The 24,765-nt window shown below is 42.7% G+C and overlaps 1 protein-coding gene across 4 annotated transcripts in view; it reads right to left on the minus strand.

Annotated features, from left to right (window-relative positions):
* ENOX1 (ecto-NOX disulfide-thiol exchanger 1) overlaps positions 1 to 24,765 on the minus strand; it is a 562,092-nt gene that overhangs the window by 101,540 nt on the left and 435,787 nt on the right. For all 4 annotated transcript variants that reach the window (XM_057707750.1, XM_057707751.1, XM_057707752.1 and 1 more), the window contains 2 exons: positions 18,686 to 18,792; positions 14,591 to 14,708 (listed from right to left, as the gene is read on the minus strand). In XM_057707750.1, coding sequence (XP_057563733.1) covers positions 14,591 to 14,708; positions 18,686 to 18,792 — 225 coding nt within the window. The remainder of the gene's footprint in view (positions 1 to 14,590; positions 14,709 to 18,685; positions 18,793 to 24,765) is intronic.

A 24,765-nucleotide genomic window follows, 5' to 3' on the forward strand; every position in this document is an offset into this window, starting at 1 on the left:
ACCACTGATGGATGAGAAAACAGTCCCTGGCTATTCTCCCAGCATCAGAGAGAAGCAGGGACTCTGCCCGTGGCTCTGATCACATCTTTCTGCACTGGGCTACTTTCATTTTTCCTTTTCTCCTAAGGAGTCTTTTTTCCGATTCACCAAAGGATACTTGGATGCCCCCTGCAGAGATATGATGAGGGGGAATTCTCTACCTGTGTCATGCATGCCATATTGAAAAGAGTCAGCGACTTCCCTTTCATTTCTTCTTTCTTTGGTCCTTTATCATTATGCATGTCAGTCACTTCCTCTCCACTAAATGTTTTTATCTTCTACTTCATTGTAATTTTCTTCCTGTTCTCATATGTTGTTACCTTACCTCTACCTGTTTTTTTTTTCATCTTCTTCTCACCTAGAATTGACAGCCATCAGTCCTCATGTCACATGCCAGTGGTTTCCAATCCTTTGTGGATCAGACTCACCTGAGGGGCATTTTAATAACACAGATGCCTGGACGTTAATCCCCAGGCACTGGTGTTTGTGTAAAGCTTCCCAGGTCTTTCCCGCGTGCAGCCAGGGCTGGGAACAGCTCATTTTACCTTCGTTACTGTTCAGCGGTATCTGTTCTCCACATTGCAAAATGTGGTACCATTTGCGAAATGCCACAGAAACCCTTAACTGGTTATTTCTTACGACCTCGAGGAAACCCTCTTAGGATGAGCCTTATGTTACTGCTAAGAAAGCTGAGGCTTAGAGAAGGCACATCAGTTGCCAAGCCACGCCGGAAACAAAACGAAGATCCCTCAAGGGGCCTCTGACCGCGTCTGGTTCAAAGTTATTTCTGCATTTTATTTGGTGACTCTAGAATCTCTCTTCTAGGGACACCAATGTTCACCGGTGCAGGGCACGTTCTCAGAGCTTTTCTAATGGTTTGACTACCCAGGTGACCCTTTCTTCAAAAGAGCCTCACGGTGAGCTTGGTATTCCTCAGTCAGGCCCAGAAAATGGGAAGGAAACGTGGAAGAAAGTCTCTCAAAAACTTACTCTCAGAACTCTTGATGTCTCCTCCATTCAGGTGCCTCCAGCTCACATTCGTCAACTGGACACCTCATCTCGTTACTTGGTCTCCACCCTAGAGCCTGACTGCGACCAAAGCCTGCTTCGACAAACTCAGCATTCATCGTCTTGGAGTCCTTGGGCAGGGAAAAGTGCATGCATCTTGTAAACTGTCTGGGTGGCTAAATGATAACAACTTTTCCCTGGGAGAGAGTTGTTCGGATATTAAAACCCGCCACCTATTGAGTACGGTCGGTCATCTTTCTCACATCCCCACAAAAGGCAGTTTTTGTTTTGCTCATTAAAATGATTTGCTTTTGGTTTCTGATGAATCTGATTTCTCAGGTGGCAATGGTTTATCCTTCCTGGTGACTCCTTGGAATCCCCCTGCAAGTGCTGAAGCCCCAGTTCCGTGCTATTAATCAGATGCTAAATGCTTTAAAATGGCTCTACTCTTTTTTTCTAATTGAGAAATAGTGCTATTTGGGCAAGTTTAGGAGGTGACCTTGGTTGAATTAAAGAGGTCCAGGATGGAACTCCTATTCCATGATTTTAAAGGAATGACTTCCCTCCAATTAAGCGGGAATTAACATGAAATATTTTGTTTCTGAAAGGTGAAAAGAACTGCTCTGAGAAAGCAGCTCTCTTGCTACTAGCTTTCTATTGAACGTGGGAGAGAAGGCGTCATGGATGGTTTTACATCAAGTGCTTTGTTAACATGGTGCTGATGACCTGGCATACATTACAATATTTCTTAGGAGACTAAATGTTATATAGAAGGGGCAAAAAAGGTCCAATTTAAGTTCATCACAAAGTCTGGAAACAACAAATGTTGGAGAGGGTGTGGAGAAAAGGGAACTCTCCTGCACTGTTGGTGGGACTGTAAGTTGGTACAGCCTCTATGGAAAACAATTTGGAGGTTCCTTAAAAAACTACAAATAGAACTACCATATGATCCAGTCATCCCACTCCTGGGCATATACCCAAAGAAAACCATAATCCCAAAAGAAACTTGTACCATCATGTTTATTGCAGCACTCTTTACAATAGCCAGGACATGGAAGCAGCCTAAATGCCCATTAACAAATGAATGGATACAGAAGATGTGGCATATATATACAATGGAATATTACTCAGCTGTAAAAAGGGATGAGATGGAGCTGTATGTAATGAGGTGGATAGAACTACAATCTGTCATACATAGTGAAGTAAGTCAGAAAGAGAAGGACAAATATTGTATGCTAACTCACATATACGGAGTCTAGAAATGATTTCTATTTCAAAAGCCCAAGGACCTACAACCTTCCATTACAGAAAAAAAAAAAAAAGAAAAAAAAAAGCTATATTTTCCATCTGCAATCATTTCAACTTAGTTCCAGGGAAACAAGGTTTCAAATGTTACCTTCCTTATTTCTTTGTTGTTTCCCCTTTTACCTCCATCCTTCACCTTGGCAAGTCCCCCATCTTTCAATGACCTGATAGAACGTGTCCTTCTCCCTGCTCTAAAGGGTAACAAGAGGAGGAAGGACAGGACACACATGGTGGTTTGGGGACTATCTGGGGTGTCTGAGGAGCAGTGGTCCTGGGAGGATGCTGGTTAGGCTGTCCTGCATCCCGTGCATCTGCTCTTGCAACCTCAGAGAGTTGCGTATACACAGATTATGCACAGGAGGGAGGCAGAGGGGTGGGTGTGAGAGAGAAGGGGCTTTAAAGCCATATACCAGTTATGAGACTTCAGACAATTTAGTTAACCTCCATTAGATGGTGTTCAGATTATACAAATTATGTAAGAAAAGTCTAGTATGTAGGTGGAGACATTTCTTAAACAACTGACTGGTAAATCACTAGAAGAGGAATTAAATCTCTTATCCTACTGCCAAGAGATTGGCCAAGTAAGTTTTATCACTTAAGTTTTGCCTGAAAATTTGTAATTACAAAAAATGCCCAATACAAACTTGCCGAATTTATTTGGCATTCCAGCTCCTTATTGTTGGGAATAAAAACCACATTTTTGTCATTAATTTTGAACATGGGGTAAGAAAGGAGAGGATATATTACTTCTAATATCTCTTCCTGATCAAAACTTCCCCAAGTCTGTGCATCTGAATTAGATTGATAATATTGTAAATGTGCTCCCTCAGACTTTTATTTTTAAGATTGATTGAGGGATAGATCTCATAAAGAAAAGCCTCAGGAACAAGGAAGGAGGGAGAGCACTTCAATAAGTCTTGAAATTAGATGGAGAGTCAATGAATGATTTTCAGGCAGGCTCTCTCAGGCCCTGGGGATGCAGAGGAAACATGGGATGAGATGGGAAATCAAAGAACTAATATTGTACCTCAGATCATTCTGGATCAATCATCACATCTGTGCTTGTGTTTGGAGAAGCAGTTTTATTTTTCTCTTTACGTCTGTGGAGAGTCAGGGAACGGAAGACTTGGGCTGTGACCATGTGTCCCGTTTACCAAAGAAATGCATGACATGGTACAATTCCTTCCTGATGTTCTTCACCTCTTCAAAGCATTTCTTCTTCTTGCCCAAAGCCACAGAACAGGTTGTTTTTAAGGAAACAAATATCATTCAACTAGAAAAGGGACTGTGCCAATTTCCTGAATATTGGCATTTCTGCTGGAACGGGTTGGAAAAAAGTTTGCTGGATGCACTGCCTGTGCTGAAGCCAATCTCTTTCTAGTCAGGTCCCAGAAAATAATGGGAAGACTAATCAAAAACCCATCAGCCTGGTCTGGATTAACATTTTACGGTAATAAACGTCTCCCGTCTACCTTTGCCTCCAAGTGGCATCACGGTGCCTTGCACACAGCAGGCATTCCAAATCCTTGGTTGACTTTACTGACTCTTATGATGCCACTTAAGGCATTTGAGGGATATTCTAGAACTTTCCTCCCCATAACATTTAGTGGTGCCATAGAAAGACCATTAGCCTGGAAGGGAGGAAACTAGGACTGAGTTCTAGACCTTCCACTTATTATCTCGGGCAAGTAACACAACTTCTCAATGTGCGACTGTGTATTTCTACTTGTGAAGAGAGGAGGCAGTTATACGAGAGATGATTTCTAAGGGTCTCTTTTACATCTGAAGAGATTCATGGTTCCAACCTCCACGTGGGTAAGAACTCAATCAACATGCCTGCCTGGAATTGAACTGGAATTATTTCTTGGATCTTTAATTTAATAGTTGTGCAAATATGATCGTATTTGGAATAAGAAACTGCAAGATGATACAGTCTAGGAAGGTAAAATATTATGGAAAATTAGATGTGATAATTCCCTAATTTGAAGCACAAAAGGGGGCAAGTCAAGGAACTTCTGTCATCTGATGCTGGCACTTTGTTACTACTTTTGACTTTCCCAAGTGATTGGAAACGTCCAGGTAGAATTCCTCAATCAGTATGAATTTTACCACAGATTCTCCTGGGTAATTTTTACATTAACATTTACTGTAGTTTTATTATTTAAATAATACATGTACGTGTTGTAGAAATTTTTGAGATGCACCAAGAACAAAAAAGATCATCCGTAATCGCACCGTCTAGAAATAATCACTCTAAGTATTTTGACCTACCTCCTTGCAGATTTCCCCCTGACACATGAACTGCGAATACAACACATACACAACACGCAACTGGAATGATGTGTACATTGACTTGTAACTGCTTTTTTTAATCACTTAGCAATAAATAGAGAAACTTCTCTCATGACATCATATAGTCTACTAAAACATGGTTTTTTTTCAAGGCTGCTTACGGATATATGAGTAATGAACCAATACCCTAGCGTTAGATACTTAAGTGTTTCTAGAGAAATTCTGATAACTGAAAATTTGGGTAACTACATCAAGCAGCAATGACCCACATGCCCCAAGTGGAACACCGGGGTCTCCGAGACACAGCAGCTCTAGAAGTTACGGTGGGCTCATTACAGAACCTGTGACACCCTGCCTGAAACAGTACTATGAATCAGCTTTGTTTTGCAGCTTCTCCTCCAGAAACTGTTTCTCCCCACTTCTCTGCTAGTAATGGGGAGTCTCAAATAAAACCTCGCCTCTCTAGCCCCTTCCCAGAAGGTTTCCCACACTGTGTCCTGGAACTGGGGAGAAGGACTGCTGAGCACTTAGTCTGTATTTGGTATCAAGGACATGCATCCCAGTAAAAGAGAAGAGTCTCTAAGCCATTTAGACACGGGAGCACTCGCTATAATTTTTAAATTGCTATAAACATCAATGTCTAGGGCTTCTAAGTACCATAAACTACAGGTGGAATTTCTAAGACGGGAGAAATAATTACTGCTACTTCCGTCAATTACTTTTTCTATCAGTGATGTGGCATTTAACTGTGTGTGGCTCACTGGAATTCTATCAGATGTCTGTCCTCACTTTCTGTATTCCTACAGTAGACCTTGAGGTCTTTGATTAATGAAGCTTATGGACAACAGTGTTAGAAATCAAGGTATAATAACTTTATGTCACCCGCTGTGTCTTGATGAACAACGTGGAGAATTAGGACAATGGTGCTTATAGACATTACATCAGGGCTAAGAAGCTGGTAGCAGCATATGTTTTAATATGCTCGGGTAGCGATTCTTTCGGCCAATGTCCCACTTTAACAGTGTTACAGTCACACTTTAAGATTTCAGATGGAGAGGTTGAGAAGAAAATCAATAGATACTATCTTTCCACTACCAACCAGCTACATATCTATAGTTCTCTGCTATGCTCACGTTTAAGGGACCTAAAAGATGCTTTGGGGAGAGCTGGCCCAATTTTAAGGCTTTAATAACCTCAGGTATCCACTCTGACCACCTCAAAGATTACAGCTTCAAGTCCTAAAGGCTCACGGGAAGGAGCCCATGATCCAGAAAGGACACACATGCATTTGCTCTATTTCATTAACATATAAAAAACGCCTTAAAAAACCTCACTTGTTACGCAAAAAAGTCTGACTGAAAGATCATGTATATATTTTTGAAAAATATATACGAAAATGCTTACATAGGCTGTGAAGGAGAAAGAGAATTAGGAACTAAAGAGTCTTTTGTAGTGTTATAAGTAACACAGTTTTATCTTGTATTATTCTTAATTAGTAGATTTTCCAAAATGAATAGGTACTTTTTTATATGAAAAATAGATTTCATTTTTAAAATGTTACATGCTGCTGAAAGGCAATGAGCTGATCTACTAAATAAAGTGTTTTCTATAAGCACCAACTAGAATCATAGGTGAGCACTTAAAAAATTACATCAGTGTTGAAAAGGATAATCCTCATTTCATAATCAGAAATTCTGACTCATTACTTATAAACTAAGAGGGAAAAATCAGGAATAAATGCCACTAAGGAATTCTTTTGTATATTAAGGAAATAAAAAGAAAAAAAGTTACAAACTTACCCAGATTCTGTCATCTAAACTCCCTCGAAAATATTCTGCTTTTTTCCAGAAGTTGTGCAAACCCCACTTAAATTCCAACAACACTCTGTTAATTTTGCTCAAATGCAAGCTGAAAACATATTTTAACATCCTGTCAGAATGAGATACTAAGAGTGTCGATAAAATGACACTAAAATAAATGTAAATTTAGATTGCTGTTACAAGTGGCTGCCTGGCTCTGGGAAGATGTTAGGTTGCTATAGTATTTTCCATAGCAACTTTGCATCTTATTACATAAATATTCTCTCAGTGTCCTTAGAGTCTGCTAAGAAAACAGGATTAAACCTACTCCCCTACATAATGATCCTGCATCAAACCTTATCAGAATGAAAGGCCCAGAAAACATAATAAACTGTAATCTAGATCACGGTGCTCTTGGTGGTTGAAAGGCTTCAGGGTGCCACGGGCTGTGCAAGCATGGCTGTGCCGTGACCTGTGCTGCCCACTGGCCATCTGCCTGCACTCCTCCCGGGTCAAGGTCCCTGCACTTCTCACTTTCTGAACATTGCTTGGTACGTGCCTCACTTTTCTGTCCATTAGCCCAAGAGCCCTTCACCACGCTCCGGGGGCTCCTGTCACCAGGCAAGAAGCCAGGGCTTGATAGAGCCAGAGTCCACTCTGCAAGGCAGCTGAGAGCATGTGCTGGGCTATCACATGGGAAACTGTTCAGAGAACCCAGCTGGCTGCAAGCTAGTACTGACCAGGCATGGACTGATGGAGACCCTCAGCCAGGGCTCGCCTGGGTTTTCTGGAGGCGCCACACAGCTGAGTGGCTGGAGCATTAGGGAAAAATCTGTGGTCCCCGAGACACAACACAATTTCAGCAACACAAATCGATTTGACACGAAACACACGATTATGGAAAATTTGTGCATATATGAGAGCGATGTCGGGAATACAGCATTGTGGCGGGCTACAGAAAAATAAGATTATAAGGGGGCTTGGCTTAAAGACAGTTTAAGCTCCAAATGTGAATGTACACAACAGACAAGCACGGTCTGGTTGGACAGGAGTGCTGCCTTGACAAAGGAATCCTACTCCACGGGGTCGGCTTAAGGGCATCTGCCTCTCACATTTAAAAGGTAAAGAAATGATTTCTACACCGTTCAGAAATATATCCATCATGAAATGGGAACTGTAACTGCACATGAAATCAGGGAACTGAAAAATCTACCCCAAACAAACACTGATTTCCTTTGGCAAGATTAGCAAGATTTAAAAAAATACATAAATAAAGGGAAGAAACAGAGAAATAAGCCTTGTCTCCTTGCAAATGAAGCTCTACTTCAAGAGATTAGGAATGAAGCAGGCGACTCAGCCCACCTCGGAAGACTGATCCCACCATCTTTCAGCCGTATACGTTTTAACTAATCACATCTCCTTGTCGGGTCCCTGGGTTCCCAGGAGACACTCTGCTGCGGTTGGAAATAAAACGCCTGTCTTTAACTCGGTGGTGACGGATGGACACACATCACTGTTCTACTTCTCCTTCAGGCTGTCGTCACGTGTGAAACCAGGAGCTCTCCAAACAGCCTATCCTTCTCAACACTGGTGCTCCTGCCTTTCGGGGTCTGCCAGGCACGTGAGACGGAGCCATCTCACTTTCCATGTCTGAAGGCCCTTGTCCCTCTGCCTGCTTCCGAGCGACTGCAGAGTAAGCCTGCGGAGATCACACTGTTTCCTAAAAGGATGCCTCTACCAGCTGTGAGGGATATGCCCCCGTCAGTCGGCTGCAGGACCCTGGTCTGGAACCCAATAGCCCTTCCCTTCTGTGCCCAGGCTGGTGCTGGAGGCTGCAGCGACCATCTCTGTGGACGTGTGCCTAACTGTAATGTCTGTCGGGCATCCTTCCGTCTTTCAAAAGCACTCCTGTACAGGCAATAAACTGAATCAGAGAAATGAAGGCACTCCTGGTGTTCACAGAGATTAGGGGTTAGCCAGAGGGAGCTTTGTTATTATTATTAATTGTTTTAACCTAAGACTTCCAGGTATATATGAAACTGTTTAGACAGGCTCAATAGTTCACTGCGGATTTCAAGTGAACTTAATTATGAGTCCCTAATTTGACTCAGTTGGCTGAAAGAGCTGGAAAAGCTTTGACTTCTTACTGGAATTTAAAAAATGTCTGTACCTATTTTGTGGTGAATTTCCACGGAAAACGGACGACCCAGAAAACATTTTTTCATATTAAAAGAGTATCTGTTCCTATAAAGAGATTGGAGTTTATATAAGGTGTATTTACGACCCAAGAGCATTTGTGTGTATGGGATGGTTTAAGGGTTGTCTAGTAGGCAAGGGCTGTTTTAGTTTCACTTTCCTAAAATCTATGTTCGATGTAAAATGTATACTCACCAAGTACTGGGTGAGGTACATATACTGGATAGTGATGTTCATTTTGCTTTATACTGAATTTAAATTAATGGCTTAAAACGTATTTGGCATCGAGCACTGCCTCTCTACCAACTTAAAATGTTTTTCTCTTCGAAAAGCATCTCACACCCTGGAGGACAAGGTAGGCTGTGTCTAAACTCTCTCCATACCTGCTGGGCCCACAGCGTCTTGAATACTGAGTTTCAATTCTCTGGTCCATAGTCTCTTCAGTAGATGGAACTCAATTCTGGGTGTGCAAACGTTCTGAACATCGTGGACAAATGAACCATCCTTGTTTGAACATGCTTCTCAAAGCCTGCCATTTCAATTTAACCAGAGCAAGTGTTCTTAGGGCTACCATCTTCCAATCAACTTACGGGACAGAGCCATCAAAAACAGAGACCAGGAGAAGGAGATGATGCAGCTGAAGTCAACAAACTTTCACTGAGCACTTACTTGGCGAAGGGCCCAGGACCAGGTGTTGGAGGATGAGTTAGATGAGAAGCAGAGTTAACAGTCAGTGAGTTACCTGTTATAGGCTCAACACCGTAAGTACGGTTGGAAGGGCTTTACACGCATGGACTCACTGAACTTTCACAATACTGACACTAATCGGGTTTGGCCAAGGGAAGCCTGACACTCTAGGACAGACTTCCTCTTTCCTCCCTTCCTTTCTGCGCACTCCTGCCCCTCCCCCACTGCCAACCTGCAGGGAGGGAGGGAGGGAGGGAGGAAGGAGAGAGGGAGATGAGAAGTGGGGGAGAGAGAGAAAGAATGAGAGAGAAACAGAGAGAGAGAGAGATGAAGGAAGAATAGGTTTAGCTTTTAAAGTCTGGCTTGATTTCAGCAGGAGGCAGACTACACAACAACGCATTTGAACTTTTATCAAAAATTATCTTTACAGGCTTTGGAGCAGGACGCCAATTTTCTTGAATGAACGCTTTGATAAATCTGTCTTGACTTTCAAATGTATTAACAAAACTCACTTTCATGTTTCTTGGCATCTTCGTTTGGCTCCGGCAAACTCCTTTTCCCCTTTAAGAGTCACCTGCTGAGCAGCAGTGACCGGCCCACCTAGAGTGACATGGAAGTGACAGCTGGTCTGGGGGAACTCTACCCCAAAGACACACTGTAAATTACTATACGTGGTAAACAGCACAAGCAAAATGAGGTACTCTTCATAATCAGAAAAGTAGAGATGCCCTGAAAATCTGTGATTAAAAAACAAAAACTGAACCCAAGGTATCATACAAGTCCTCACACAATAAACTGTGCCTTTTCTGAAAACCAAAGTCAATTCTCTCCATCTGCCCCTCAGAAATACAATAAAACCCGCGCAGGTTTGTTTTTGTTCTAGGAGGGAGATGGAGGGCAGGGCAGGCAGGAGACTCCCATGAGGGAGGGTATCATCCCCTGGGATTTCCAAGAGTTCCTGGCTCAACTGCTGCCCTAAAGGTCCGAGGCAAAATCTTACTGTTTTGGCAGAAAAGGAAGCGGCAGGGATTCCTTAAAGGATGGAGAAGTTTACTTCTATTTTGGGTCCGGCAATTCCTCTGTCAGTGCAGTAGAGCTGTTTTCAGAGGCCTGTTCAGAGGTGACCAGGCTAACACGTGCAAATTTGTACCTAAAAAAACGAGTGGCCTATCACCTAAGGAGAGGCTGCTGAAAGGCCTGTTTCCCTCAGGCTGCGGGGCCTCCGTCACCCCTTTCAGCAGGTCACGCGATCTTGTCTGAGGTTTGGTCAAAAGACCAGATGGGATACTTGCTGTCAGGCTGTGCCCCCCGAATACACACGGCTGAAAGAACCACCACCACCTGCCTTTGGGCGGGATCCTGAGGGCTCTGTGGAACAAGAAAGGTCAGTTGCTTTCCCTTCCCTCTCATCAGTCTTGCGCTTTCCTCATAAGCCACACGCCATCTTCTCTGGTCCATCTCATTTTGAAAAGCACAAAAAAAGACTTTGAACTCCTTGGGGCCTGGCATTTGAACTCTGGCTCTTTCATCTCTGCCCTCGGTGCTTAGTGTGGAACACGCACCATGTTGTGTTCATGAATTCTGCTGACCACGGAACAGAGCCTGGAGAAAGTTCAGCAAGTTCAGGGCCTACTTCAAGCTCTTATCGGATGCCTAGGGGGCAAAAAACCACAGAGGTCTGGGAAGAGGGCTCTTCGGTCAAAGTTCCAGGGAGGACCTTGTGGTCCCCACTGAGATGAGAGGTCCTCGGTATCTCTGTGGATTCTTCCAGAGCAGAGATCAGGGCCAACCCCGCAGGCACACGCTTGCTGCCACAGTCTGTAAGATCTCTTCTGTGGCCTATTATTTTCTCGAGTCCTATCCCAAGCAGGCTATGAAATTATACATATTTCTTGCTTGAGAAATTGACAGGTTGTTTAAAAAGAAATGTCACTCCCCCCTCCAAAATAAGGGGAAAAAATCCACAGTTTCAAATCAGAATTCTATTCTTTTCTTCTACACCTACCTTATAAGGATGTTAAGGATCCAGGTTTTGTGTAAACTTGCCCCTCATCTAGAAACTTCGAAAATGATGAAAGCTTTTTTTTTTGAGAAAATAAATTATTTATTTATTTATTTGAAGAGCTCACTGAATTTCAGAAAAATCACACCCAAACACACTCTCTTCTCTTGATATATGAAGGTTTGTGGAATAGAAATGCTGCCTGGAAGGCGGTTTCCTCAAATAAACAAATTCGAACCCAATAATTGAGCAGTCCTGAGAAATCTGATATCAGTTTACTAAGAGACATACACTGATACATAAATGCTCAGTTCATTTTTCAGACAAAGGATATATGGCTTCCAAAGATAGTGGCGTAGTGCCAGCTTTTATGCTAAGCTTCTAAAAGATTTAAATGAATGGAATTGGAGGATGAAAGGGAAATTTTCTAAGGCAGTGGTTCTCAAACTTCAGCCTGTGTCAGGATTCCCCGGAGGGCTTTAAATCGCAGATTCTGGACCTTACATCCCGCCCCCCCCATCCTCTACAGTCTCTGATTCAGTAGGTCTTGAGTAGGACCTGAGAATTTACATTTCAAATAAGTTCCTAGGTGATGCTAATGTTGCTGGACTGGGGACCATGCTTTTAAGAACCACTGTTCTATGGAAAGGAAACTCGCCTCTGTTTATATGTCTGGATGCAGGAGCTTTTTCTTGCGATCATCTTATGCTTCTGGCATTCTCTTGTAAAGCCCTGGAGAAACACAGCCTTCCAACCGGTTTTTTTTTTTTTTTTTAATTTTTTTAAATTGAAGTACAGTTGATTTACAATGCTGTGCCAATCTCTGCTGTACAGCAAAGTGACTCAGTTATACATATACAAACATTATTTTATACATATATTCTTTTCCATTATGGTTTATCCTAGGAGATAGGATATGGTTCCCATACTCTACAGTAGGATCTTGTTGTTTAGCCATTCTAAATGTAATAGTTTGCTTCCACCAACCCCAACCTCCCAGCCCATCTCTCTCCCTCCCCTCCTCCTCCTTGGCAACCACAGATCTGATCTCTACCTCTGTGAGTCTATTTCTGTTTTGTAGATAGGTTCATTTGTGCCATATTTTAGATTCCACATATAAGTGATATCATATGGTATTTGAAAGACAAATTTGAAAGACAAATACCATATGATATCTCTTTCTGACTTACTTCACCTAATACAATAATCTTTAGTTACAACCACGTTGCTGCAAGTGGTATTATTTTGTTCTTTTTTATGGCTGAGTAGTATTCCACTGTACACATATACCACATCTTCTTTATCCATTCATCTGCCAATGAACATTTGTTTCCAGGAGTCATAACTCTCCCAAACTTCAGACAATACTACAAAACTACAGTAATTAAAATAGTGTGATATCAGTATAGAAACAGATGTATGGATCAATGGAACAGAATACAGAGTCCAGAAATAAACCCACACACCTACTGTCAATTAATCTTTGACAAAGGAGGCAAGAATATAAAATGAGAAAAAGTCTCTTCAGCAAGTGGTGCTTGGAAAGTTGGACAGCTGCATGTAAATCAGGGAAGTTAGAACACACCCTCATACCATATACAAATATAAACTCAAAATGGCTTAAAGACTTAAACATAAGACATGACACCATAAAACTCCTGGAAGAGATCACTGGCAAAACATTCTCTGACATAAATCGTAGCAATGTTTTCTTAGCTCAGTCTCCTAAAGCAACAGAAATAAAAACAAAAATAAACAAGTGGGACCTAATCAAACTAACAAGCATTTGCATAGCAAAGGAAACCATAAAAAAAAGCAAAAAGACAACCTATGGAATGGGAGAAAATATTTGCAAACAATGTGACTGACAAGGGCTTAATCTCCAAAATATACAAACAGCTTATACAACTCAACAATGAAAAAACAAAAACCCTATCAAAAAATGGGCAGAAGACCTTAATAGACATTTCTCCAAAGAAAAAATACAGATGGCCAACAGACACATGAAAAGATGCTCAATATCACTAATTATTTAGAGAAATGCAAATCAAAACTACAATGAGGTACCACCTCACACCAGTCAGAATGGCCATCATTAAAGACTCTACAAATAACAAATGCTATTTGTATTTGTTACAAATACAAACGTAGTATTTGTAAGAAGAGGATGTGGAGAAAAGGGAACCCTCCTACACTGTTGGTGGGAATGTAAGTTGGTGCAGCCACTATGGAAAATAGTATGCAGGTTCCTTAGAAAACTAAAAATGGAATTACCATATGATCCAGCAATCCCACTCCTAGGCATGTATCTGGACAAAACTAATTCGAAAAGATACATGCATTTCTATGTTCACAGCAGCACTATTCACAATAGCCAAGACACGGAATCAACCTGACAGCGTTGCAATCTTGATGACCTGGCCATTTTGGAATCTTGATTTTCGCTTCTACTAACAAATTAGCAAAGATCCTGCATTCCTGGTCCCTTGAATCTTTCTGTTAAAAGGTCTAGAGGTGAGTGTTTTATTCCCTGTTTGGCAAAGGTGGCGACTGTGGTTGTTCCCAGGCCCTTTAGGAAACACTCTTCCCCTCAGACAAGGAGTCTCCCTTGGGTGCCTCCAACGTTTGAGTGAGCATTTTCACTTGCTTGCTTTTACGACATCAAGGGAATTACATGCAATTTGGGAAGAGAGTTTTAAATCAGCATCTCAGATTAGGCAGAGCATATAAAGGAAGGTTCTCTCTAAGCTTCCCTCCTTTTTATAACTCAAGGATTGATGCTCCTTTCTTGGTACCAAATGGGGCCATCCCTTTGATTACAGGTTAGGAACTAAAATTTATTGGAAAAAAAAGTCTAATTCTCCAGCACATTGCTTCAGAGGCAGAAAGCTTCTTTAGGGATTGAACATTTCGCATGTATGAAGTACACTGACTGAAACCAAACTTTATCTGTATTTCAGTATCAGCGGTGGCTGCCACACTCTGGAAAAAGATTTTTATGGGAACAGGCAAATATCCCCGAAAATAAGTGAAACAGCCCCAGACCCACGTACAGAGAAACAACTGGAACAATTTCAATCATTACGTTCCCAAGAAGGAATGTCAAGTTCTATTAAAAAAAGGCAGAGTCACTCAAAGATGAAAGTTTAGTTTGACTCCAATAAAAGTGAATTATGTGGCCATTTCTCCATCTGTCTGCCCCATCTAAGATGAGGAAGATCATTATGGTACCTCACAGGGATGCGACAGTTACCCACGTTACCTGATTCATCGACTCTCATTTTTTTAGTAGGGCTGTCACAGTTCTCATCATCCGACATTTCCATCTCTTCTTCCCGGCGGATGCCCATAAGCTGCTCACTCTGAGCGTTCCGGAGCTCCTGGAAGCAGAGGACCCGTGGGCATCAGAGTCAGGGACACAGGACACACCTTTCCCCACGGTCTCTCCATGTATTATGACTGACATAGGAAAGTCTTCACCTCCCAAACACTGCCCCACCTAATCTAGAGTGAAGTTCTGCGGGGTCCAGGGTATGGACAGATCAAGGGATTGGGAATCAGACCTGGGAGAAGTTCCTGCTCCCCAATGATGAGTCAAGGGCTCTTCAGCAAGTTATGTAATCTCTTAATTTCCTTGTTTGTAAAAAGGGGGACCATAACATCCACCTGGTAGGGCTTTGTGAGGCTCCCGCGGAAATGCCAATTGCCAGGATGGGAACGTAGGAGGCACTCACAGCTAATGATTAGGAACGTGAGCAAGAGAATTCTTTGAAAGGCCTGGTCGACCACTGACCCACTGTGTCACTTTAGGGATGCTTCTTCATCAATTCACTCACTGAGATAGCGTGACAAGAACAGTTTTGAGGATAAGAAAAGTTCACGCGTGTGACATACTTAGCATCATGTGAGAGACTTGGTCCACTAAGTCGAAAATGTTGACCATTATTACTATTCATGCAAAACAGTCTTCCTGCACATGTGTATGTGCCCATGGGTGGTGTTACACGCACACACGCACACACACACACGCACACACACTTCAGATATCCAAATGGTGAAATTCAAATGATGCTGGTGAAATTCAAACTAAAAACAGATGCCTTCTTTATTGGTGTTTTACATTATCATGTGGGGTTTATTGTTCATGTTGTAGTGGTTGTTTTAGCATCCCTTTAAGATCTAAGGGTCATATCTTTCTCCATTTCCTAGAAAAGTGACTGCAATCAAGGCATTTAATTTCTTGAGCCTTTGTCTACTCACACATAAATGGGGTAGTAGTAATACAAGGCTGTTTGAATGCAAGACTATATGTGGAAACGCACCATAAAAAAAAAAGAATTACACTATAAATTGTTTACTACTGTGCTTGAAAATCAGGACACTGTAATTGCTTACGTTAAATAATTATATTATTATTTTGGGTTAAGCTGTAAATTATATATTTGCAAATCCTTATCCATTCTGTCCTCCTATATGTTCTGTCCTTAAAAAAAAAAACGAGCAAAAAATACCAACCAAACAAACAAAAAACAAAGGAAGGGCTGCATTGCTGTTTTTCTTCCCGTTTAAATTAAAGTCTAAACAAAGTCAAACAGTTAAAATAATTTCATTTTATAATAAATAAATCTATGAATAACAATAAAACTAATTCACAACACCTAATGTATTAATGGCATGACTAAAGGACAATTTAAAGTGCTCCTTTGATGGATGGATGTGTCTGTATCATTCTGTTATAGGTTCTCTCCATTTTTTTCTCTCCTTAGCACACAGATTTTAACTGTAGCACGATGGGAAGGGGATTCTGTATTGCTAACCACATTTGCATGGTCAGCTCTGAACCCTGAGAACCACAACTGTGGAGACAAAGACAGGGAGGTCACCAAAGACAGGGAAAAGGGGAGGCAGAAGGCAAGGTCCCTGGGACAGGGCCACCCATCACAGGGCAGTCCTGAGAGGCACCAGGATGACAGGCAGTGTCCCCTTCATTGAACACACCACCCAGTAGAAACAGGTGCCACTTCCACCTTAAATAACACTATCGAGTCTTGGAGGTGGATGTCACATGTGATTAGTGGGGAAGTTTCTAAGTTGTGGACAACTAATCTTTCTACTGACAAAGAGCCCAATTCCCGAGGAGGTGGCCTGAAAATATTTGAAACAAAGGAACTTCAAGTGGAAAGAATAAATGAGGCTGAAAAGCCCTGTTGTTTAGTTCCTACAACTAATGACGAACTGTCATACAGTAGCTGTTCTCGTGGGGAAGGGTGGCGGGAAGAAAAAAATTGGAAGGAAAAAAAAAAGCTGAGGGTGTTTCCACAGGGTGCCTCTGGTTCAGCAGTACATCACTAGTACACTCTAATAAAACTGTAAAGGTGTTGCAGATAATTAATAGATGCTATTCACGGGAACGTGGAAAAATCAAGCTAATTATCAAGCTTATATGCAACTGAGAAATCATCCACAATGTTAAATTGCCAACTGGTATTTAATCAATTAGGCGACATGTAGGAGAGAAAATCAAAGGTAATTTAGAATTCTATTTCCTACTATATCAAAAGAGGTGGTGGTGGGAGTGGCAGGGAGACACAGAGACCCTTTACAGGAGCATCTTTCTGGACTGCATCCGTTTCTACAGACTCCCAATAGGGAGCAAAACAAGCAGGCTTCCTTGTGACAAAGCTGGAAGCCTTCACGTGTCCTGCTCAGCAAGGGAGAGGACTGCCCTGCACCAGGGGAGGGGGAGGCGAGGCTGGGGGAATGGGATCAGACGTGGCAGGAAGTGTGATTTAGATCAATAACAGACAGTTGCTGGCACTCCCAGACTCACGACAGCCTTTTCATGCCTGGGTTTATTCAGCATCACGCTACCTGCCTTGCTCTTAACATTTCTTTTAATCACGTCTGGTTTTACGTGAAGCCAAAAAAATAAACCATTCATAGGCGGATCACTCCCAAATGTGAATCATACTTTATGGAGTCCAATCCGTGTCTCCGAACCCTCGATTCGTATATTTCATCACTGATTTTTCTGGACCCTTTTCTCATGAAAAGCAACCTTGATGTGGGGCATGAGTCAGTGTTTGGGAGAGCATCAGGTAAGCACCCTTCGGTTTTCTGGCCCACGAAAAATTAAAGAGAAATCCCACCTCCTCCTTATTCACCATCCTGGGCAGAGGAACAGAACTGCATCAGTCACCAACCACCTTCTCCATATTTGTGAACAAAATAAAAAATGTTTCTTAATAATAGATTGCACTAGCGTTTTAAGTGTCCCGTTATTGGGTAGTCATTCAGTATTCACCATAATAACAGTGATGATAAAGGATTCATTTGGTATGCATGCGAATGCTACATCTAGTGCCACTGGTATTCAACTGTAATTTAGCATTCGTTAATGGGCACTTAAAATGCTACCCAGATGATTGATACCGCAGTGCTTCGTGGTTCCTTAAACTCTACATAAAACACTTATTTTACAAGTGTGAGCCAAAATCATTAAATAAGTAAACCTTACCTTCTATAAGTTTGGGATTTGGAAAGAGGGGAGTTTTAGAGAACTTTAATATTAACATGCTAGAGACAGAGAGTCAGCCAAATGAAAACATTCTCTCATTAAAAAAAAAAAAAGAAGCAAACAAAGACAGTATACTTACTTTTAAATTACAGGTTCAAAGCGTACACTACACTGTGGAGTTAAAAATAACAGCTGGACGACCAATGACTAATGACACATTCTGGTCCTTCTAGGTGTCAGGGAAGGTCAAGTTCTGAACTCTTGCCTTGGGGTGGATACTCACACTTCCCACATGCACTGATGCAGAAGGATGGATGGCCTAGCCCGGACATTCACTTCTCTGAGGAAACTGGCTCTGGGGAGAGGTCTGATAGGACCTACTGGCTAGCACAGGGGACGAAGATGTTACTTAGGATGAGAAGACGTGGATGAAAGGCATACTTGCCATTTCTAGTCAAAGAGCAAACTGTCACCATTGTGTTGCAGAACACTGAAAAAAACTCAGTATTTAATTTAAAAAACCAGTTTTCTATTTTATGTTACACTTTGTTTTTACAAAATGATTCGGCAAAGTGTCTTGGTTTATTTCTGAGCTCTTTACTATGAAAGGGAGAGGTGCTTTTCTCCCTCTGCAGGGGAGAAAAGCACTCTGTCCTCTAAGCATTGAGTCAGTTGCTTTTCTGGACAAGGAACAAATCTGAGCTGGATCTGGAGCTGACAATTAGGACAAGCGCAAGATGACTGCCCACTGTAACAAAAACCATCATGGCTGCGGCCACACGATTCCCTGCCAATCCAGCTGTGTGATGGTGGTTAAAAAGTAATAATAAAATCACCAACCTCAGAGTGCTTTCGCCAAATGTCTATGTTCTTGCGCTGAGCTTTCGAGAAATGGTCCCAAGCTTTTTGTCTGGTAGAAGCGTTGAAAACGGCCACAATCTGCTCAACTTTGGTGAACAAGGAAGTCAAACAAGACAAGTAATTTATGTTGTGATCACTATAGGGAAGCAAAGCAAAGACACTAGGAGTCTATGGATGATGTCATAGTGGAAACAACATCATCAATATCCATCCAATTTGTGCCTTTTTGTACTTACATTTTAGCAAGGTTGGGGAGGTCTCCCTTCAAGTCTGTCTTCATAACTTTAGGTTAAAACAAATTCTAAATATGACTGGGAAAAGCTCACGGACATCTGCTTCCAAGCATTCTTTAGCTCTCGTCTAAAAACATGACTTGGTATATCTATATACCTAGATCTATAGATATACAGGCACTGGTGTTGGCACACAGATATAGATATATAGATCAAGCAACGCCTGGGTTGGGGCCTTAGAAGTGAAGCCAGAGTGGAGTGGCTGAATGAGGAAGAGCCAAACATATATCTCGTTCTCTTTTGGTCTCCATCTCAAGGACCCCACTGCAGGACCCTCTGAAGACATTACCGTGTCCAAGTTCCAGGCTGGGGCAATGAGTAGCTGTGTCATATCTCCCCTCACTCTCAAGGCCATTTTTACTCTGTGGTCCCCCTTTCTCCCCCCTGTTGCACCCACTGCAGCCGGCCCTCCAGCCCTCTGGCAGAAAACAGGAGCCACTGCCGCCACTTCAAGACAGACCAAGGCGCACCCAACCAGCATCAAGGCATGCAGATATCATTTCAACACCATGTGGCGCCCTCTGCAGTTCATCGGGGCCACATGCCATTCTCTGTTACTCCATTTTCACTTTCAGGAGGCTCCCCTCCCTCTGGCTTCCCGCCCCCCTTGGAGTTCTAACTGGATCACTTTGACTTAACGTAGCATTTCTGTGGCTTCCAGGGCAGGTGTTATGTCCATGATCAATGCTGAAGGGTGGTGAACAAAGCTCTACGGGGTGGGGGGAAGGGCTGGGCTCTTAGCAGTGGATGTGAGAGGTGGGGCCAACAGACTGCAGACTCAGTCTTGCTTAAGCAGTTATTGACCTGGTAAGCACAGGATTAGGGAAATTACAGCACTGAATGCACCACATGATTAAAGCTGAACTTCTAAATGTTTAGGGAGGAAGGCACAGTTAAAATGAGCTTCTTAGGGATGCTAACATTCTACTTAACATAAATCTTTCTTAAGTGATTTCCCAAGGCTCTATTATAAAAAAGGACATCAAAGCTCTTCCAAATCTTCCAGGTGTCCAAAGACGGTCAAAGAGTAATAGAATAATCCCCACAGAAGAGCAACACCTGGTGCTCCAATTTCAAAAATCAGTCCACAAAACAAACAAGCGTGTGACAGAGGAGAGGAAGAAAGCAGATTCCCTTCCCTTACTGCGGGGTACATACCTTCTAATGCTAATAAGCAAATAGGTCTCAATCTGCGGGCGACTTTCACAGGGGCTTTTATGTTGACTCTTTTCTAAGAGAATCCCAAGTCCACACCTCCTTCGTTACCAAACCGGATCATCGTGTCACCTGATGAACTCACGGCACTCACTTTTCACAGGATGCTTTACCATCAGCTAAGCTGGCACTACCCTTGAGTGCACGCAGTTCCCCTCTTCTGCCTCACCTGGAGGAAGGAACACTGCCTGACTAGTCCTGCGGAGGCTGCTCCTGGTGCCGACTCTCCCCCTGACCACCAGCCCCCCGGGCTCTGCTCAGGTGCTGTGTGGCTGGTGGAGGAGAACTGGTTCAGCCCCACTGCCCGGGCTTCCTGTTGCTTTGTCTGCAGGAAGGCTGGGCTCATCGGGGGCTTCAAGCTGCCTGCTGCATAGCAACACAGAGTAGTCGGCCCAAAATGCCACGGTGATGAGATTATCTGGCAGGGGTGGTGATCCTGCGATTGTTAAAGAGCGATGGGTCCCACTGCTTTTAACAGCAGAGCTCTCGGATCAGCATCATTTAGGAGAGTAAGAACGGTGGTGTCCTGCGGAGAAAGGATGGGAAGGGTCGAGGCTGAGTTTTTGGGTGGCGAAAGTCAAAATTCTGCCATCAGTCAGGGAAAGCTGTTAATAAAGGGCATACACGAAAGAGAAAATTACGTGGTAATGCACGTGTGTGTGGAGTGGGAGGAAGGTAAGAGAGACCTGTAATGCACACGGAGGAGTACAGAAGGGAAGGTACGTAGAAGAAAGACTCTGCACAGGTTCAAGGGTAAAAAACAGATCCCCTAACATCTACTCAAGCCAGGTACGCTTGCAGATATTCCCTGTTTGAGGCTAAGTGCCTCCGTTATTTAGAACATGTTATTACCATATCCCAGGGTATAAGTTCCATTCGTTCATTCACTCACAGAGCGAACACCTGAGATCCTCCTAGTCACCAGGCATTTGACGGATTGCTAGAAATACGTGATTAAGACAAAGGCCATGCCCTTGATGAGATCACAGTCTCTAGGGAGTAAGAAAGACAGGTAACTATCCTACACAAAGGGTGTGGATGACAGCTATGCAACCCAATAACTAACTCAGCAGGTACAGGGAACACCCTCAAAGGCAACATTTGCTAAGTCTTAAATGATGAATCAGTGCTTGCCCAGTAGAGCAGGCAGCGGCGGCCGGTTCAAAGCCAGGCATGGAATTGTGAAAGTAGCTGGGGAGGCTAGGGCTAAAGCTGGGTGGGCATGAATCAGGAAGGACCCTGTATGCCAAGCCAGACTGTGACTTTGTATTGGAGGTTAGAGGAGGCACATCCGGGTAGGATCTGTTTGGGAGAGATGATGAAGGCTTGAATTAAGGCAGAGCCCTGGAATGGAGGGAGGGGCAAGGAGTGGATAGGACACGGTGGCTGACGTGCTGTGAGGCTGAAGAGAAGAGAGGCCAGGATGACTCCAACTTGAGAAGTACATCAGAGACCAAGAGCACAGGCAGAGGTCTGAGAAAGAAGATCAGGAGTTTCCTTCTGGACAGGCTGAGTTTGAGATGCTTCAAGGTAATCCAGATGAAGCCAACATACATACTGGAGGTTCAGAAAGAAGGCAGAATTCAGAGATTTATCTTGAATTTTCTGGGCCATTCTCAATTTCATGTATCTGTCCTCTTTTCAATAGCATAGTTAATTAAAAGCAAAACTAAATATGATTATTTTTATACTTCTTTCCTTATTATGTTTTGTACTTTCCCCCAACATATTAACAAGCCAAAAAAACCTCAAAACCAAAAAACAAAAACCGTGTAACTAAGGGGTGGTGGTGGGGGGAACAGTGTGGGATGAATTGGGAGATTGGGATTGCCATAGATACATTCCTAATAAGAAAAAAAAATCAAATTGTACACTGAATATATGCAGTTCATTGTATGTCAATTATATCTCAATATAAGTTCTTAAAAAATAAAAATAAAAACATAAAGTGGAAAACAACAACAGCAACACAAAAAACCATGTGGCTCAGCTTCGGTTTAAAAAATACTTGCACAGGATTTCTGTGGTCCAGTTGCCTTCTCTCATTTCTGTGCAGACGGACGGCCCCTGAAGCAGCCATCTGTCTTGCAAATGAAAGTTCTTGGGCACACAAAAGGGCTCAGAAGAGTGCTAGGATCCGCAGGAATTCATCATCATTAGGAGAAAACTACCTCAAAGAGTATGCCCTAATGACTGATTCAAAGACAGCATATTTTTAAAACCATAAATCAGGATGATCGCTAGGATTGAGGTCTCAGGGAAAGACCACACTCTTCGTTGTCTTTGTTGCAGGAAACATCACAGAGCAAATCCATGAATTCGACTACCACTTGCTATTTCTCCAGTATAACTCATCCTGCTTATTCTATACACAGTAAAACTAAAAGTATTTACTAAGCGGAGTCTGTAACATTCGACTTAAATGCTCAGAGAAGACAGAAGTAGTAAACAAGATGGCACTTGCTTTTGTTCAGAAAGGTAGCGTGCAGAACTTGAGCTGTGAGCTCGACAAGTTCATATCAACTCCCACTGGGCCCTTTACCACCCAGGGGTCTATAGAGTGGTGGCTTCAGGGCCCCACAAGAGCCCATAGGAATTAGAATACGTCAGCATTTTGGAAGTATTTTCAAAGGAAAAAGTGCTCGGTAAGAGAGGGAGGGTGAGGAGTTACAAGATTGAGGGGATATGGGGATATATGTATAAATACAGCTGATTCACTCTGTTGTACAGCAGAAACTGGCACAACAGCGTAAAGCAATTATATTCCAATAAAGAGCTTAAAAAAAAAGAGAATTAATATTTACCCTTCACACCTTGCAAATTCCCCCGCCCCCATTCTATGTTTTAAGTTTGCCCAAATTAGGTTATTTGAGAAAAATGAAAAAATGTAAAGTGACTGATTTTTCAAAAGTATGCTTGAATGTCTTTCTTAGGTGTCACAGTAGAGTCCCTAGTATATATTCAGTAGGTATAAATGAACATTAGGGGAGGATACATAGAGCTTTGAGGAAATTGCTAATCACTCTTTGCAGAGACAAACCTCTTGTTAAAAGAGAAACTGTATATATTAAAAATTTGGGGGACCTCCTAGGTGGTGCAGTGTTTAAGAATCCACCTGCCAATGCAGGTGACACGGGTTCGATCCCTGCTCCAGGAAGATCCCACATGCCGCGGAGAAACTCAGCCCGTGCGCCACAACTATTGAGCCCGTGTGCTGCAACAACTGAAGCCCTCACACCTAGAGCCTGTGCTCCACAAGAGAAGCCACCGAAAAGCCACCACAATGAGGAGCCCGTGCACCACAATGAAGAGTAGGCCCCGCTCGCCACAACTAGAGAAAGCCCATGTGCATCAACGAAGATCCAATGCAGCCAATAAATAATTTAAAAAAAATTTTTGGAAGTTTATTTCAGCCAAAATGGATCCCGTAACACCAAACTGGAAGTGGTTAGGAGTGCCCCACGGACAGGGGTTGGGGAGAAACTTATAGGGAAAAGGCAGGAGCAAAGCAAGGAGGTTATTGGTTGGCTGCTGCTCAGAGCCTATGTGGTGATTTGTGATTCATTGTCCTTAGGTTTCCATTTCTTAACCTTGAGGCATTTACAGGCTTAGGTTTTGGTTTGCTTACTTAGGGCATCGCAGCCTTAGGGCCTCCTCTAAAGGCCTCTGTGTTAAATTAACTGAACACCCTATGAGTGATTATTCATTCACACATAACATGCACACGTGTGTATAAATACTTCAGAATTTCAAAAAAAAAAAAAAAACACAAAAACAAAACCTAAAGCTAAGTAATTTAACAATCTTTTTCTCCCCCCTCCCACTTCAAAATGTTTGGACATCTGCTGACTTCAGAACAGACTTCTTCCATGAGAGAGAACTTTATAAATTATCTTGAGAAGCACTTGTCTTCAGTCTTTTCAGAAAAGACAAGCTCAGAACAGGACGTTCTGGGTAAATACCCAGAAACAGACCACACTCAAACAAGCACCCTGGGAAGGAGCCGGACCCCGAGCACAAAAGCTCAGACTTCTGGGCTGCAGTGGAAGCAGGGAAAGAGAAAGGTCAGGTTTCTCCAAAGCACACACACAGACCTCTTCCTCCAGGTCCCCACACCTCCTGCATCTTTTGTTTCAGCTAAGCAGCCATGAAAGAGCTCCCAAATATCTGGAGAAACAGATTAAGTCCTTCTAGGCAGCAGGCCTGCCTAAGTAGAGCACCTCAAACAAATCTTCCAAGCTGAAGGTTTGTTTTTTAATGTTATCTAGGCTCCTGATGGAGCCTCAACTCTGCGGGGTTCAGGGGAAATTTTATTTTCCTTTAAGGGATAACATTTTCCCAATTCCTCTGTGAATAGCTCCTAAGAGATTTTCAAAGGCATGTAATGAATGAAAGAGCTGAGTTTCCCCACCCGAGCTTGTTAGCGTTGTTTTTAAATACCAAAAGCTAGGGTGGGATTGGTGAGCCTTGGCGCTGGACTGAAGAATTACAGCAGAGAACGGACTAAGGGATTTGGGCTCTCAGGATGCCCAGAGGGGTGAGACAAAGCCA

Source organism: Hippopotamus amphibius, chromosome 14 (genome assembly GCF_030028045.1).
Source record: "Hippopotamus amphibius kiboko isolate mHipAmp2 chromosome 14, mHipAmp2.hap2, whole genome shotgun sequence".
In the NCBI taxonomy this organism is placed as follows: domain Eukaryota; kingdom Metazoa; phylum Chordata; class Mammalia; order Artiodactyla; family Hippopotamidae; genus Hippopotamus; species Hippopotamus amphibius.